This window comes from Zalophus californianus, chromosome 16, assembly GCF_009762305.2.
Source record: "Zalophus californianus isolate mZalCal1 chromosome 16, mZalCal1.pri.v2, whole genome shotgun sequence".
In the NCBI taxonomy this organism is placed as follows: Eukaryota; Metazoa; Chordata; class Mammalia; order Carnivora; family Otariidae; genus Zalophus; species Zalophus californianus.
In genome coordinates, this window is record NC_045610.1 from 42,781,633 (window position 1) to 42,798,276 (window position 16,644).

The window sequence follows — 16,644 nt, forward strand, 5'->3', positions numbered from 1 at the left end:
GCGCTGCTCAGCGTGATGAGTGCAGGCGAAGGTGCTGACCAGCCCAAAGGGACATGGGGCCCACAGTGCAGGGGTCTTGCTTATTCTGAAGAAGGATGTCCGGAGCGTAAAAGTGTCTTCCCTTGCTCTCCCACCCTCTCGCTGGCGGCTGGCCCTCTCCACCCCAGGACTCCGGGCCCCCAGTTCTGGCCCAGCCCCCAGAGCCACTGCCACCCCCCCACAGCCTGGCTCGCCCTGCCCCCACCCCGGGTCACAACTCTGGCACCAGCTCCCCACCATGCATGCCACGTCCACCCGGTCCAACCAAGACCCCTTAGCTCCCCGCCTCTTGCTCTGGGAGGGAAAGGCCAGCAAGGCAATCACTCCACCACAGACGTGTTTATTGGCAAAACCTATAACCAAGCATCAAGGGGAAGGGTGATAGCAGAGTGGTCTTTCCACTTTCCTTAGCGGTGTTCAAGGAGCGGGGGCGGGGGGGCCGCGGCATCCCAGGGAGGATAACCACACCAGCAGCTAACGTTTACAGAGCGCTTCCTCTGAGGCCTGAGGTCAGGCTGTGCTAAGCATGCGCTTTACTGTCTCATTTTATCCTTACAGCAATCCTACAAGGTAGGTACCATTATCGTCCCCACTTTCCTGATGAGGAATCTGAGACATAGGACAATGAAGTGGTGAGAGGCGGCTGTCAGCCTTCAGGGCTGCACCTGACAGCCTCCCGTCAGGGGCCCCCAGCCCCTGGTTCTCTGTTTCAACCAATTCTCACCACTTCCAGTTCTTTCAGCTCTTTTTTATATTTTTGTTTTGTAAAAAAAAAATAGATTATGCCCATACTCTGCAGAGCCCACTGACCTTCACCCCAGTTGACCAAATCTGGGTTCTCCCCAAGATTCAGCTGGGGTGAGACCGTGGACAGCACGTCTCAAACTAGAGGCCTGGGTGTTTGTGTGAAGCCAGAGTACAATGAGAGCTCTTAGAAAATACAATCAATAAATTACAAACCTCCCTCCCTTCCCCCACCCCGTTTCCTCCCACCCCCCCCATCCAAATCTAGAACAGACTGTGCATTGCCCCCCACCCCCCCAACCCTGCCCCGTGGCAGCATCTCGTCTCAAGTTGCTTCTGTATCTGCGGGGTCCGGGGCCCTCCATAAATGTTTGTGGAATGAATGAATGTGTGAGTGGGAGGAGGGAGTGAGCACGCTGGAGTCCTGAGTCGCAGCCCTGATTGTATCCTCACCTGCACTTTGCCCTCACCAGGACACCTCCCTCTGTCCCAGAAAAGAGGGTCCCCGGGATGGGGCTAGGAACAGAGAGGGGGAGGTGGGGAGTCAGCAGGGATATCTCTAAGCATGGGAAGGTAGGTGACTGAGGTAGAGCATAGGGCTCTGGCCTCGGAGTCAGGAGACCTGGTTCAGGTCCCAGCTGTAAGGCTCAGGAGCTGTGTGACCCTGGGCAGGCGGGAAGAAGAATGATGACTACCATATGATAGTCCTTTCAGAGCTGACAAGGCCCCTTTTTCACATTTATCTTTGGTCCTCAGTAACCATCCTGTAATATGGATATTATTATAAATATACCCATTTTACAGAAGAGGAAGCAGAGGCTGGGAGAAGTCAAGGGACTTGACAAGGTCACACAGCATGCAGGAACTTGAACCCCACCCCCTCTACCTCCCTTGCTACGGCCCCTGCCTGTGCTGTGAAGAGGTTGGCTCAGATCTAAGTCCTCCAGCTTGGGAGCCCCACGTGGCAGCGGGGTGGCAGGAGAGACTGCACAGTGAATTCCCCGACGTAGACCCTACTGACCATCTCCAGCCATAAAAGCTGGTTTACCCCTCATGGAAGGGTTTCTAGACACCCCTTCCATTCCCCACCCACGACCCTGGGGTTCCAGTTGCGACCCCAGGCGGGATCTGAGAGTCCATGAGATACCCATGAAGTTCTGCTTTTCCTGGGAGAGCGGGGAAGTGGGAGGCAGGAGGGAGGGAGGAGGCCCATGCCTTCCCTTCACACGGGCATGGTCACCTCGTTGTATTCATCCCGACCTTCCTCTTCATCGAAGGTCGGCTTGGCATCGTCAGCATCCAGCTGGAAGGCAGAGTAGGAAGGAGAGAGAGGGTGAGCTTCTGGGGAGGGCTGGGGCAGATGAGCCCTCCCCCCAGTGCCGAGAGCACTTCTGGAATGAGGAGAGGGACTGGCTCTCACTGGACCTTGGATAAGTCATGTCCTGCCCTCTCAACCCCTAGGTTTGGTCTGGATGAGTTGTTTCCAAAGGGTGAGGGGCCCCTGGGGATGTGGCGCCCCGGCAGGGGAGAGCCTACAGAGGGTGGGCAGGACACCCCTTCACCAGGGTAGCCCCACGGCAACTCTCACACCGTGGGAGAATTCCAAAATGACTCAGAAAACCACAGGTTGAGCTGCTCCACGGTCAGGACAGCTCACAGGGGGAACACACCCTGCGCGCTTCTTAACCCCTCCCTGCCCCCAAGCTCTGGGGTCCGGGCCTCCTGCCTCTGCCCTTTCTTTGCCCTCCCTCCTGCCCCAGGTCCGCAGGGTAGGGGTGGGGAGCAGCCACGCACACACTGGAGCTCCAGCGTCCTGAAGATGAGCGGCAGCAGAAGGCGGCGCAGAGGCACCGTGAGAATGAGCACGAAGGGCAGGACCAGCGAGGTGGTGGGAAAGGTCTTCACCGTCCACAGCCCTGCCAGGCAGATGATCTGGATGATTGTGAACAAGTGCATGCGCCAGGTGTTCACCTGCAGGTGGAGGTGGGGGTTACTGCCTGCCCCGCCCTGGGGCCTGGCAACCCCCCCCTCCCACTCGGGGCTGGGCAGCCAGGAGGACTCTGTACCCGCTTGACGTAGGGCACATCTGGGTGGTACTTGGACGGCTTGAACAGAAGCAAGACGCGGTCAAAGAGCTGGATGCCGCTGAGGGACGTGACCCCCATGTAGAGGAAGATGCCAAACAGCACAGCCAGGGGGATGAGGGACAGTATGGGCCCCATGAGGATGGACAGGCCTGCAGGGAGAACCACGGACTCTTAGCCCCTGGGGCCGGGGGTGGGGGCGGGGGCCCAGAGGGCTGACAGCATCAGGGGCTGGGGAATGAAACCACAGGTACCATATGAAGCCCCTTCTGTGGATCCTCTTAATAGGTATTACCCCATTTTGCAGATTCAGAGAGGTTAAGCAACTTGCCTAAGGCCACATAGCTACTAAGTGGCAGATCAGGGAGTCAAACTCCTGCCTGCAGGACATCAAAGCCTATTCGTTTAGCCTCGGGGGTTCACAGAGGTCAGAGAAGCCCAACTTTTCTAACACCCCAGCCCAGAGGGCCCCCGTCCCCCTCCACCTATCCAAACCCTAACCCTCCTCCAGCTAACACCAACTTCGCCTCCTTTAAGAAACTTCCCTGGCAACTCCCTCAGTGACCATGGCGCAGCCCACACTGAGCCCAGCTGGACTCTCAGCTGCTCCATAACTTGGATCAACCCCAGTGATCCTCTGTCTTCTGCTTTCCCACCCCAGATTATGCTCGGAGCTCTGCCCTTGGCATCAGTTATAGAGCAGCCAAGCTAGAGAGACTTCAAGGGCATCTAATGAACCCGCTAATGGCACAGAGAAACTGAGGCCCAGGATGAGGAGGGATACTGAGTCCAGCAGGGCTGGAACCCACTGTTCGCTAAGCTTCTGTTGGATAAAGCTCGAATACCGGGTCCTATCTAGAGAAGGCCTCCGTGTGGAGCCCCCCTTCCCTCCACCCACTTCCTCCCCTGCTCAGATGTCTATCTCCGTGCTTGGGCCTTGGGCATTTCCTCCAGAATTCCCTCATATGAACAAAGGACCCTGGGGAGACATGGTCAGGGGGTATGTGGGGAGAGCCGGCTATGAAAGGGTGGGCAGGGCTTCAGAAGGCGCTGGATCCTAAGAGGCAGAGGCTGGGGGCCGGAAGCAAGGCCAGGGGGTGGCAGAGAGTGTGGCCAACCCTTACTCACCCACGAGCACAGCGACCAGGAGCCCACTGATCCGCTGCTCCTTGACCTCCTGAATCTGGGCTGCAGCCCCTGGGGCGCTGGCCTTGCCCATGACAGTGAGCGCGTTGGCGTGGGTGACGGAACGAACAGTGGTGGCACTGAGCCAGGGCATCCCAAAGAGGGCAGCCACACCGCCCATGCCTATGACCAGCAGCAGGTCCAGGTGGAAGCCAGAGCCCTTGACCATCTTGCGCTCTGGTTTGCTGATAATCAGCCTTGGGGGGTATGGGAGGTCAGGGGTAAGCAGCGGTCTCCCTCGCCCCCACCCTCTTTGCCCCCTCCCTCCTTCTCCATACTTGGGTCCCTCTGTATCTTCGTTGACCCTGCTGTGTTCCTCTCCCTTGGAATTCCTCGCTCCCCTCCCTCCCACCCTCTCTGGTGAATCCAGACTCTAAGAGTAGAAGGATCTCAAGTTAGCCCCTAGAATGTCCACAGGTAAATTTACGCTGAAGCCAATGAAGCTGAGCTGGTAACGTTTCCTTCTGAGGTACGCCACTTCATTTTGCAGTTCTCATTTTGTATTCTTTTTCTTAAAAAGTCCTCCCCAAATTATACCCTGTCAGGTCCCACAGAACCTGCCCCTGCCCCTGCCCATCCATCACTCCTGCCCATGCGGAGGGCCCCAGGTTCGACTAAGCCGAGCACTCAGTCCTTGCTGTCATGCGTGCCTGGAGCCCGTCCCTTTCCCCGCACCAGACCCTCCCAGGCCCAGCTCTGCCCCTGGCTCTTACGTGGTGATCTGAGACTCAAGGAAGATGAGAATGAAGACCAGCATGGCAGGCAGCGCGGAGGCAAACATCATCCAGATGGGGAAATGCGAACGCAAGCCCAGTGGGTGGATGACCCAGCCCCGGGCTGAGGAGTTGGACACCGAGAGGCCTTTAGGCACACTGAGTTTCTGTGGGACGGGAGATGCTGGTGAGAACACTGGGGCAGGGGAATGGGGGAAGGGAGGCAGGGAGAGCCAGGGTCCTGGGCACTTGGGAACTTACTTATATTGAGCAACTACTTTGTACCCAGTCACTGCACTAAGCCCTTTACATACATCTTCTCATTCCCCACTTTATAGATGAGGAAACAGGATCAGAGAGGTTGTGTCGTTTGCCTTGCAGCACACAGCTATTTGGTGGCAGACCTGAGATACATAATCAGATCTGCCTGGCTCCAAAGCAGATTCTTTCCTACTGCCCTGGGTTAAGGAGTAAAAAGGCAATTTGACCCAGGCCCTTGCTTCAGCCAGAGGGGTGCTGTAGGGCTGTGGGAAGAACTTGGGGCTCTCGGGGGAGGCAGGGATGAGTAAGGGGAGTTCTAGTTGGCTTCAGGTTTGGGAAAGCTGTTCTTGGGAGGGGGCATACTGGGAGAATCAGCTGACAGTAGGAGGAGAGTGTCACCTGGGTGTAGGTGTCCTCGATGAAGAAATCCACCATGACCATGATCAGAATGGAGATGGGGACCCCGAAGTCCCCGATGACCCGTCGCAGCTAAGGGCAGGTGGAAAAACCCGGTCAGCGCCCAGTTTCTTCCCCACCTCCTGCCTCCCACTTGCCCCCACTCCTGCCCCCTCTTCATGCAGGGGGGCCTTGCTCTTCCCAGGGGACCCATCAACATCTAATGCCTTGTCCTGCACCTCAAGCTACCTGCCTCCTTTCTTCTTTCCCTGGCCCAGCCCCACCGCCGGCCCCACAGCTTCTCCACCCCTTTCTAAGAACGGTCCCTGGCTCCCCACTAGGTTCTCAGCCTGGGCAGGCTGAGAAAGGGAGATGGGCTTGCCTGAAGAGTGAAAGTCTAAGTGAGGAGGGGATCAGGGAGGCTTGGAATGGGGAATGGGAATCTAGGGTAAGAAGGAGAGCTAATGGCATTGAGGAACCTGGAGGAGTGCTTTGGACGGGGACGGGACAGTGTAGGCAAGAGCAGGGCTGGGGGGTGTTGAGAATGTACTGACCACGCCAGGGAAGTAGGAGCTGTTCTTGAACTTTCGCAGCATCATGGCGAAGAAGAAGGTGCCAGCCATGAGCACAAGGGAGAGGAGGGCTGTGTTGGGCAGGGGACCCTGAGGTTTGGGCACCACTGTCACATTGTGCTCATAATGCTTCTGAAGTGGATGGTCTTGGAAGATCTGCAGCAGAAAACCAAGGCGTCCTATTCTTCTCAACCAACTGTCAATCTGTCCGTCATCTATCCATCCATTCATCCATCGGTCCATCATCTATGTATCCATCCACCCATCATCCATCATCCAACCACCCACCATCCATCCATCAATCTGTCCACCATCTATCTATCTATCTATCTATCTATCTATCTATCTATCTATGCATCCATCCATCATGCATGCATCCATCCTCTTATCTTCTTCCTCAACTGACAGGGTAACAGAGGGACAATGGGATTCACGAGTTTGGTTTTCAGGAGTGGAGACCAGGCTCAAGCTTGAGAGGGGCAGGCCACGGTGGCAATGAGGATACGTGTGCATGTGAGCACGCAGGGTCTCAGAGACATAAGGCTGGTGGGCAGGAAAGAAGTGCCAAGGATGGGGCGCCTGGGTGGCTCAGTCGTTAAGCGTCTGTCTTTGGCTCAGGTCATGATCCTGGGGGATCCTGCTCCGAGGAAAGCCTGCTTCTCCCTCTCCCACTCCCCCTGCTTGTGTTCCCTCTCTCGCTGTGTCTCTCTCTGTCAAATAAAGAAAGAAAATCTTTAAAAAAAAAAAAAGTGCCAAAGAGGGTCCTAAAAAGGGCTTCAAAGACTTGGAAACAGAAAGCCCCACCAACCAACAGAATCAGAGGCAGACATGCAGTGTCCGCCCTCTGTCCATATCCAACGCAGATGTACAGGTAGGCATAGATGAAGGTGCTGGAGCTGAGGAGGCAGGGTGCTCCACCAGCAGGCCCCGTGGTTCTTGAGGGTGAGTGCCAAAGGGGGCGGGGGGGGCCAGCAGAGCCTCTGGGACCCCTGCTGCCCCTCCATGAATGCAGTTTTCCGTGTTCAGTCTTGCACACACACTTGCCTGTAGTCACTCTGGGTGAGGTTATGACCCGGACATGCACACATGGAGGTGCCACTCCCCCACCCCAAGGTAGGCGCAGGCGCTCTGCACGGTCATGGCCAGAGTACCGGCCTAGAGGCAGCTGGTGTCGACGTGAATGTGGTCACAGCCACACACGTGCCATAGGGACACGTGTGCAATGACACACACAGCCACATAGTTTGTGCACAGAGTCGCACACACACGTGCGTCCGCACTGTCGCGGCCCCCACCTTGATCAGCTTGACGAAGGTCTCATAGATGAAGATGAGGGAGATCAGGAAGGAGAAGATCTCTTGGGTATAGCGGGAGATGAAGCGGACCAGGAAACTGCCCTCGAAGGCCACTATGAGCACCACGAACAGGACCAGCCAGAAGCCGATCCACACGCGACCCACGATGTACTCCAGGTTGTAGTTAGCGCAGAACTGCAAGGGGGTCAGAGAGGCCTGGGTCAGGCGGGTGGGCCCAGGCACCGTGCATCAGGCAGGTGGGGCCAGAGCCGGTTACAGGGTCTGAGTGGGGCCAGAACAGAGCTACCGAGAAAAAGGCTTCTTCAAACACGAGCAGGGGTCCTGAGAAGCCAACCACAAGTAGGGGCTGAGCCCCGAGCAGGGAGAAGAGAATGCCCTGCACTGCAGTGGAGATGAGCAGCTCCGACACCCCCATCTGGTTTTGGGTCTTTTCTCCTGTGGGTAGAAGTTACAGTGTGGTCAAGGTCAAGAGGTCATTTCCAGGCTCTAATATAGAGCATTTCATGGGCAGGCTGTGGTAGGGGTCCAGCCTGTCCGATTGGGTCAGAAGGCAGGGCTGACACAGAGGCCAAAGGGTCAGAGGCGAGAGTTAGGGAGTCATGCAGAGGCACTGACCCAGGAGGCCGCCGAAGGTGATGGCAGGTGACAAGGCAGCAAAGTAGATGAAGATGACAGCAGCCAGGACCTGGGGGCTGAACGCATCTGTGATGTCACTCAAGTAGCGGGGGTAGCGGCGCCGGATGTCACGCACCAGGCCCCCAAAGAGCAGGCCTGTCCGCTGCAGAGGGTCATCTGGCCCAGCAGGGGCCCCTGGGCCCCCATACAAATCTGTAGTCAAGGACAGGACCATGGTCACAGGGGGTCACGGGAGGAGGCGTGGGAAGAGAGGAATCGCGGGGAGAATCTTCTGATGGGAACTGGGTGGCCATGGAGGCTGGGCGGCATGAGGACAGAGAGAGGGGACACCGGGGCATTGGAGGGGAGGAGGGGAGGCAGGGGCTCGCAGGGCTGTGCTGGGGTCTCTGAGGGTCTGTGGGGGCTGCGGGGCAGGTACCCAGACCCTTGTAGAAGCGGGGCTCGGGCTTGGCGGGGCTGAGCAGGTAGCGTCTCCGCAGCAGCTCCTTCTGCACGGGCACCAGACTGAGCAGGGCCTGCTCAGAGGGGGCTTCACAGGGAGGCAGCACCAGGCTGCAGTCCAGGAAGCCCTCCAGGTTGCGGACCAGCTCCGCCTTGCTCTGAGCCAGGTAGGCATCTGTGCGGAACACCTGGGGGCCAGAGAGAGGGTCAGGGCTGCCGGGACCCGCTAGACAAAAGGACCCAAGAGTCCACATCCACGGCCTCCAGGAACCAGAACCCTCTCTCCTGGCTCCTTCTTGCTGGGAACTGCTTGCCCTGCTGCCCCCCTCACTTCTGTGCCCACCACAAAAGGGTTTTGGGGAGGCAGACAGGGCCTTGAGTGGGGAAAGGAGAAAGCACTAAAGCAAACGGGCTAGCTTAGAGCGGACCGGCTGGAACTGGAGTAGGCCAGACCAGGCCAGACCTAACTGGGTGGACCCAGGTCAGAGTGGCCCTAGACAAGGCCCGATCAGGCAGGGCCCGGCCAGACCCCCTGCCCCTGGCCAAAGAGGCTAGAAGCAGCGGGGTGAGACGGAACGTGCCAGTCTAGCACAGCTCCGGTGACCCAGGCCCGTCCAGGGAGTGACCTCAGCTGCCACCCAGCCCCCAGGTTCCCCCCACCCCTCCCCAGCCCCTCCTCACCCTCTCGGACATGAGGGTGGCCGCCGCCCGACCGAGCTGGGTGTAGTTGATGTTGGGGGCCTCGGGTCCCAGCAGCACAAAGAGGAAGCGTACAAGCACTGGGAGCCCCACAGCCTCCAGCTCCGTGGGCGCCTGCAGCCGCACGAAGCCCAGCACCGGGCGCTCCAGGAACTCTGCTCGGCCTGCGAGGGGAAGGGGCGGCGGGAGGCGGGAGGTGGTCGGGCTAGGCTGAGGGGCTGCTGCCAGGCCCATGCTTCGGGAGAGGGGAGAGGGAGGCTGGGCTGGGACAGGAGGTATAGCGCGGGGCGGTGGGGGTGGGGGTGGGGGGGTTGGGAGTGGAGACCCCAGCTGCTTACCCACGAGCACCAGGGTGGCCTCCGAATCTGGGGGAATCTTCTCTAGAATTCCGGATGGGGAATGCCCTTCTGTGCCCTCCTGTCCCCGTTGGAAGGAGGCCAGTGAGGGGAGTCCCCTGGCCACTCTGAGCATCCAGCCCCCTCCTTCCCTAACCACTCTGTTTCTAACCCTGTTCAGGTGGGTCGCTTCCTGGCTCTACCCACAGCCCTAGTACGGCCTCACCTGTTCACAGAAGAGCTCCGTCTCTAACGAGGGGTGCTGGGGGAGCAGAGGCTGTGAGGGGTTCCCAGAACGGGTCAGAACCGTGGGCTTCACACCCCCCAGGGCCTCCAGGTCTCCGGCATGGCTGCGGGACACACAGGGGACACAGGCTGAGTAAGCTGTTCGGGCTGGGCTGTTAGTAGCTCTGAGACCCATGGCGGGGGCGGGGGGGGGGGGGGGGGGAGGCAGGGATCAAGTAACGCTTTCCAGTGAGCAGACTGGAGGGACCCTGGGGCCAAAGGAGAGTCAGCCTCCTTTGGAAGGGTGTTGTGGATGCAAGTGGGTGGTCTCCGTCTGGAATGCCCGGGGGGGGGGGGGGGGGGGCGGGCAGGACGGATGGCGGGAAGGGCCTTGAGAGCCTGCCCTCCTGAGGACCAGTAGCCCCCACATCTGAACACAGAGACACGGCCTCCCCTCAAGAGGTGTCAGAGGCAGGAGCCGTCGTGGAAGAAACGTGGGCCCTGGTCTGGTGGGGGAGGGGCCACCTGGGCCTCCAGGGAGAGCTCGGGGCCTGTGGGCCAGGGAGGCAGGCCCTTTGGCTGTGGAGTCCAGGTCCTGGTGGGCAGGGGCACCTGTGCTGGAGAAGCAGGACCCGGAGCAGCAGGTCTCGGGCCTCAGGCCGGATCTGCTCCTCGTAGATAAACCCGTCCAGCAGCTGGTTGGCCACCCCCGCCAGGGAGGTCTCTGGCAGATCCAGGAGGACAGTACCTGCAAGGGGTGGCGGGGTGAGCTGGACGGCAGGACGGTGGCCCCCCGGCCCGCCACCGCACCGTACGTGCAGGTCTTGGGGAGGGGCCCGGCAGGGCTCACCCTTGGCAAAGGCTTTCTGCAGCTCCAAGAGGCTCCAGAAGTTGAGGTAGGACAGGTGCGGGCGGCTCCAGACCCCGTCCTCCCTCAGGTTCTCCTCCAGCCGCACCCAGTGCGCTGCCTCCATCCATCGCAACTCCTGGTTCTTCTCATCCATCACCAACTCCTGCAGCTCCACGTACACCTGCGGCCCCACAAGCCTGAATCAGTGTCTTGGGCCCAGGGCAGCGCCCTGTGGAGACTGGCAGTCCAGGGCTTTGTGGGCACTCAGCAGGCTCTGAGAGATGTTTGGAGGAGGCCCAGAGTCCTGGAGCACTCAGGGCAGACCCTGAGCTCAGAGGGGACCGGCGGGAGAAGCAGCCTGGGTGTGTTGAGTGACGTAGGAGGTGGGGGGCCGGGTACAGCCCACAACTCTGGCTCTATTCCCCAAATCCCTGACCAGACCCTTACCCCATTTCAGAGGCATTTGGAGAACCTCTCAACCAAAAGGGGTGCTAGGGCGGACACTTGGGAGGGGCCAAAAAAAAAAAAAAAAGGAAGCCTTTGGGGTCATTGGGTGGGTCTCCCGCCTCCAAGACTGTTGAGTGGGATCAGCATTCACTTGGGTTTCCTCGGGGCCACCTGGCCGCTCCCAGGGGCCTAGCTGAGGGCAGATCCAATTCCCTAACCAGCTAGACAGTCTGATGCCCAGCAGGGATGCGTGGGGCCTGGAGGGCCTGGGCAGAAGGGCACGTATTTAATTCTGTGCTTCCCCAAGGAGCCCCTGACAGCCCGGCCAGGGCCAGCGGGCCGCGGGAGCGCAGCCCTCTGGCAGTCACTGTATGTCTGCCCAGGGAGCTCCCTGCTCGGTGGAAGAGGGACCCAGGTCTCCCCCCTCAGCAGGGGTGTCCTCTTCCGTTCTGCCTATTTCTCCGGGCTGCCGGCTCCTTCTCTGCCTGTTTGTGGGGTTCCCCCATGCTGAAGCTGTGCCTATCCCTCCTCACCTCCCTTCTCCTGGTACAAGGGTGGGTGCCCCCAGGCAGCACAGAAAAGAGAATCGGGCGGTGCCGGGGGTCCTCACCGCGTGGGTGCCTGCGCGTGATGTGGCGTCTGGGTCTGGGCTGGTGTCGTAGTCTGTGGCTGTTGGCTCAGCGTGGTCAGCTGAAAACCCCGAGGCAGGTTAGTGTTGCCCCCAGATAATCCCCCCCCTTAGGCTCCTCCTGCACCACCCACAGGGAACCTCCGAGAGCCGCCCCGGATGATGCCCCACTCCTTCCCGCTGCTGCGGGCTAGGACCCGGGTGCCTGAGCCCCGCCCCACCCTGCCCCACCCCTGCTGCTCAAGGGTCTGTGGTTCCCTGTGCCTGTTCTTGGCCCAGCCTGGCCATTTCATGCCCCATCCGAGCCTTGTGGAAGAGCCCTGGGAGTCATCTTCAGTGGTGACGGAGAGGGTCACCTCCAAGGTGGAGAGTCCCGAAGGGCAAGTCTCTGGATTCTCCTTGGATCTTCTCCCTCTCCTGTCACCTTCTGGGACCAGCTTCCCTTCCTTCTTCCCCTCTGCCTCAGCAATCCCACCAGCTCAGTACTTCTCCCTGTCTCCTATCAGTGGGGCTCTGGGAGCCAGCGTGGGGTCTGCCTTATATTGCCCCCCCACTCCCCACCCCACTCCCAGCCCTCATTTCCCAGAGGGGCCTCTTATCTTCAGTACCAGTTGCCAGCACTTAAGTCCTATTGACAGTAAACAGGTCCCCACCTGGGGCTCCCCAACTGAGACCTTGGCAGGGCTGGGAAGGTTTCCCGATGTCTCTCTGCCCTGGAGGTCCCCATGGCCCCTCATTTCTCAGGACTCCTAGACCCCCAAACAGAATGATGTTCCCAGAACAGGCCCTGTGCCTGGCCTAGAAGTCAGCATGGGGTGGGCACAGATGGCATGTGGGCTCATGCCCTGTCGCAGGTGGGCCTGGCTGCCCTGTCCCAAACCAAAGGGCCCGGCCATGGGTGACTAGTCCTTCCCCCGCCCCCCAGTCTCCTCCTGTGATCATTTCAAACAAAACTCTGTTTATCCTTCAATCAGCCAGGACTGTGGGAGAACTGGCCCTGGGGCTGGGGGGCGGGGTGGATTTGCGGAGAAGGGACAAGGTCCCTTACTGTCTCTGTCTGGGGCTCAGCAGCTCATCCCAGCAAGAGAGAGAGATGGGGCTCACCTACTGGCTCCTCCACCTGAAGCACGGGGACATCTGGGTCTTCATACTCCTCCTGTTCCAGAGCGTCCTCCAGCCCCTCCTCATGATCCTCCTATAGGAAGTGGCCATCAGGGCTGGGCTGTGAAGGGCTTTTCGAGCCACCATGAAGGTAGGAGTCCAGGGTTGGGTTCCCAGAGCCCCCAGATAGGAGCCCGGCAGACACCACGAAAGGCTCACCTGCCAGCCCTCCATGGTGCTGTCTTGAGCGTCCAGTTGTCCACGGCGATCCAAGCCCCCAGCATAACCCGCACCGCGGGTCCCTGCAGCGGCGAGCACGGGCTGAGTGAGGCCTAGGGCATCCTCCCCCAGAGGCGGCTATATTTGAGTCAAGGGGGATCCCAGGTGTTGAGAGGCAGTGGGGTCAGGGGAAGGAATTTGGGGGGGTGGGAAGGAGCTAGATTTGCAGGTGTGAGGGCAGGTGTACAGGGGCCGGGAGAGCCGGGGCAGGAAGAAGAAACTTGGCTGGCATCACTCAAAGGGTGTTTGAGAGGATGGGGTGTCCTTCAAATTCAACTCCTTCTTCCATCCACCAGTCCTCACCTGGCTTCTTTTCCTGTCCATCCCCTGGGCTTAGCCAACTCCAGGGGCATGACCTGCTCCTTCTTCAGGGAACTTAATTCCCCTGAGAGTCTTCACAACATACCTTCTCCCAGAAACAGCTACTTTCTGCTGGGCATGGGGCTGTAGCATCCTTGGGAGTGGCTCACAGGCATTGAATGAGGTGGCCCTGTTTCTCTGCTCCACCCCCTCGTGAACTCCATCTCTCTTGCTTGCTCCCCACCTATCCCATTGGCCTTACCAAGCCCTTTCCTGCCCCAGGACCTTTGCACACACAGTTGTCCACATCCTCAGTGACCCTCGAGCCCCGCACCTCATCCCTTCTCACATCTCAGCTCTTCAGATTCCCTTCCTGGCCACCCTAACATTCACTAGCCCAATCTATCATTTTCTGGTTTCTTGATTCATTTGTGTATATATCGTCTGAGGAGGCCTCTAGAAGGGAAGCCACTCGAGTGCTAAGATCCATGTCTCGGTCCCCACTGCATCCCTTACTCCTAGCAGAATGGTTGCCACAGAGTTGGGTGCTCAATAAATACGTGTTGGGTGAAGGTACGGGTGGCTCCCCCTTGCAGGCTTGGGCCTCTGAAACTGAGGACTCAGGATGACTAGGACCCAGCCAGGAGGAGACCGAGCCCTGTGTCTCAGGTTTGCTCAGCTGTATCTCCGGCAGAGAGGAAGGTACGCTCACCCCAGGAATGTGAGGCCCAGCCCGAGGGGAGCACGGAAGTCCCCTAGGGTGGCCCCAGCCTGGGTGTGGAGGGGCTCCCTTTCCCCCTCATCCAGCAACAGGGATTGGGGTCGGGCGACAGACGTGCCCATTCTGTGCCCACATGGCGCTGAGCAGTGGGAGCTGAGATGAACAAGACACTGTCCCTCCTCCCGAAAAGCCCTCAGCCCTGAGGAGGCAGCTGGGAACATGTGACAGGCAAAGTGCTTCAGGAGACGATACGTCCCCTAGACAAATGAGAGATGAGCGGAAGGTGTTGGGTGCCAAGGATCATACCGCAGGATGAAAGGTAGAACAGACTGGGGGGGATTAGAGTGTCTCTGGGGGGGGGGGACCCTGGCGCTGGGCCGAGCAGCACCGGTGGGGATCTGAAGGGCTGGCAGGTGGGGAAGGGTGGTCCAGGTGTGAGCATGAGCATGCAGAGGTAGGCGCATGCCAGACGGGGCTGGCTGCTGTTGGGGGGGAAACAGGGCAGGGAGGGCGTACAGACAGAACGGTCCGGGGACATTTCCTCCTGAGGGCTGGGTGGTGCTGCAGTCCCAAGAGATAGAGAGAGGGAGAGGGTATGGCAGAGCCCCACCAAACTGAGAAGGGCAGGGGTTCCTGCATTGGTAGGGGAAGTGATGACCAGGGGACGGTCCCCAAGCCCGAGGACAGGGCCATCCCTACCGCACAGGATTTGCCCCTTGACGACCCTAGTCACGCCCCCTTTCCTCTCCTTCTTCTGTCCCTCTCTTTCCTTTCCTCCCACCTCTATTTTCTCTCTTCCTTCTCTGGCCTTGCTCTCTCCTCTGCCTGGGCCTCAAATCCTGAGCAGTCTCAGGCCTTAGGTGTGAAAGGTCCCACCTGTGGGGGCTGGGACTCTGCCCTTTGTTTCCTGTCTGGGAGGTGGATTGGTCAGAGGGGCCTCCAGAGCCAGAGGAGGCTGCCTGTCCGCTGCTGACTGGCTGAATAACCTTGGGCAGCCCCCAGCCTCTCTCTAGGCCTCAGTCATCCCATCTGTACAATGGGAGGGCCTTCCCACCAGGGTTCTGAGACCTCAATGAGAGAGAAGAGGGGAGAATGGAGGTGCCTTGAGCTCAGCTGGGGCCTTAGAGGGTGCCCCCATGACTCAGATTGCAGCCCCCACTAGGCCCGGCCCCCCCACCCCCCAGCTGCAGGCCTTGCTCTGGCACTGATAAGAGCTTGGAACGCGATCACGGCCCTGCGTCTGGAAGCTCATCAAACACCTGGCAGGCCCGCCAGCCAGGGCAAGGCCAGATAAGGGTGAGCAGGGCATCTGGAGCCCAGGAGGTGGAGCACAGCTGGTAGAGGCTTGGCGGGCGGGTGGGGGGGGGAACCAGATGATGCGGAGGGCTCCCTGGTGGCGTAGCACAGCCTCTGTGTAATCGCCCCCACACCGCACAAAGCCGTACTGCTTCATCTCTTAGAATCCTCAGAGCACTCTGCCAAGTGGGTAATGTCACTAGCTCCGTTTTACAGATGAGAAAGCTGAGGTTCAGAGAGGTTAACTTGTCTTGGTCCTCTGGCAGGTGGGTATCAGAGGCAGGACGAAACCCTGGCCTACCTGACTCCAACTGCATCTCTCGCCATCACGCTGAGTTGCCTTCCAGAAGAGAAAGCAGCTCTAAGCTGGTTGAGTGCTAGTGGGTTGAAAGCATGGACTCTCCAGTCGGCCTGCCTGGGTTCAGGTGCCAGCCCTGCGACTTACTGTGTGACCGTGGGCAAGTGACTCAACCTCTCTGAAAACCTCAGTTTTCTCCTCTGCAAAGTGGGGTAATAGTAATGATACCTACCTTATAGGCCTGTTGTAGCGCTAAGTTGATCTACATAAAGCCCTTAGAACACTGCCTGACACAGAAAGAGCTCCGGGTGGATGTTGGCCATCATTATCACTGTGACTGGGGATCAAGGTCAGACTTGCTATCTTCCTCTCTCTCTGATCTTCCTGCAATTCCCATGAAATTAGCCTAAATGCTTTGAGATCCTCGGGTGATGGGGGACTCCTCCTTTCCCTCCAAACAATCCCTAGGCTGGGGACAGGGCTGGGTCGGCCTGCTCAACTCCCTGGAACTGTCTCAAAATGGGAAGCAGTGTCAGCAAACAACTGTCCTCACAAGAGGGGGATAGGATGGCCTGTGGGTCCCCAGGCGCGGAGGAATGAGGGGGTTGGGGGGAGAAGACCTGAGTCTGTGGGATCCAAGGGGCTGGTAAATAGAAGCCTGACAAGGACCCACACCTGGAGGGGGATCTGATTTGCCCCCCCGACCAGCCACACGTACCTCCGCTGCCACGTGCCCACTTTTTTTTTCCTAACACCTGCAGCCCCGCGCTCCCCAGCTGCAGGTGCCAACGGGCCTGTGCCCTTACGGGTAATAACACACATCCTACCATTCTCATCCCACTCACCTGCACCCCCTTGGAGATCGGGCGCCTCTGTCCACCTGGGCGCGGATTCAGGCTGGGCACCTGCAGAAACCCTCAGGACAGGTGCCGCAGGACCACCCCCAGCCCTTCCCAGCCCTGCTCACCTGCTTACGAGCCTTGGGGTCCCTCAGCGAACTCCTGCAGCCACGGGTGTCCTCTGCCACCAGCTGAGCTCACACCTGCTCTAACAGCACACCGAGTCCTGGCTCCCAAAC

The 16,644-nt window shown here is 59.3% G+C and overlaps 1 protein-coding gene across 1 annotated transcript; it reads right to left on the reverse strand.

The window, feature by feature from the left end:
• Positions 1-1,100: 1,100 nt before the first annotated feature.
• SLC4A1 (solute carrier family 4 member 1 (Diego blood group)) lies at positions 1,101-15,585 on the reverse strand. The gene is made up of 20 exons (XM_027624655.2): positions 15,570-15,585; positions 12,892-12,974; positions 12,676-12,766; positions 11,554-11,633; positions 10,497-10,677; positions 10,259-10,394; positions 9,648-9,771; positions 9,425-9,500; positions 9,069-9,250; positions 8,365-8,575; positions 7,926-8,138; positions 7,597-7,745; positions 7,290-7,484; positions 5,977-6,150; positions 5,426-5,515; positions 4,766-4,932; positions 3,996-4,249; positions 2,850-3,019; positions 2,578-2,754; positions 1,101-2,086 (listed from the first exon to the last, which is right to left on the reverse strand). The coding sequence occupies exons 1-20, from the start codon at positions 15,583-15,585 to the stop codon at positions 2,006-2,008; spliced, it is 2,850 nt and encodes a 949-aa protein (XP_027480456.1). The 3' UTR covers positions 1,101-2,005.
• Between the last annotated feature and the right edge of the window lie 1,059 nt (positions 15,586-16,644).

What these genes read in the sequence shown, in the direction of transcription:
- SLC4A1 (XM_027624655.2), bottom strand. An exon ending in TCAGGTGGAGGAGCCAGTAG is followed by an intron (nt 11,634 to 12,675) that starts GTGAGCCCCATC and finishes CGGGGTTTTCAG; the next exon opens with CTGACCACGCTGAGCCAACA. An exon ending in TCGAGGACACCTACACCCAG is followed by an intron (nt 4,933 to 5,425) that starts GTGACACTCTCC and finishes CCCGTCCCACAG; the next exon opens with AAACTCAGTGTGCCTAAAGG.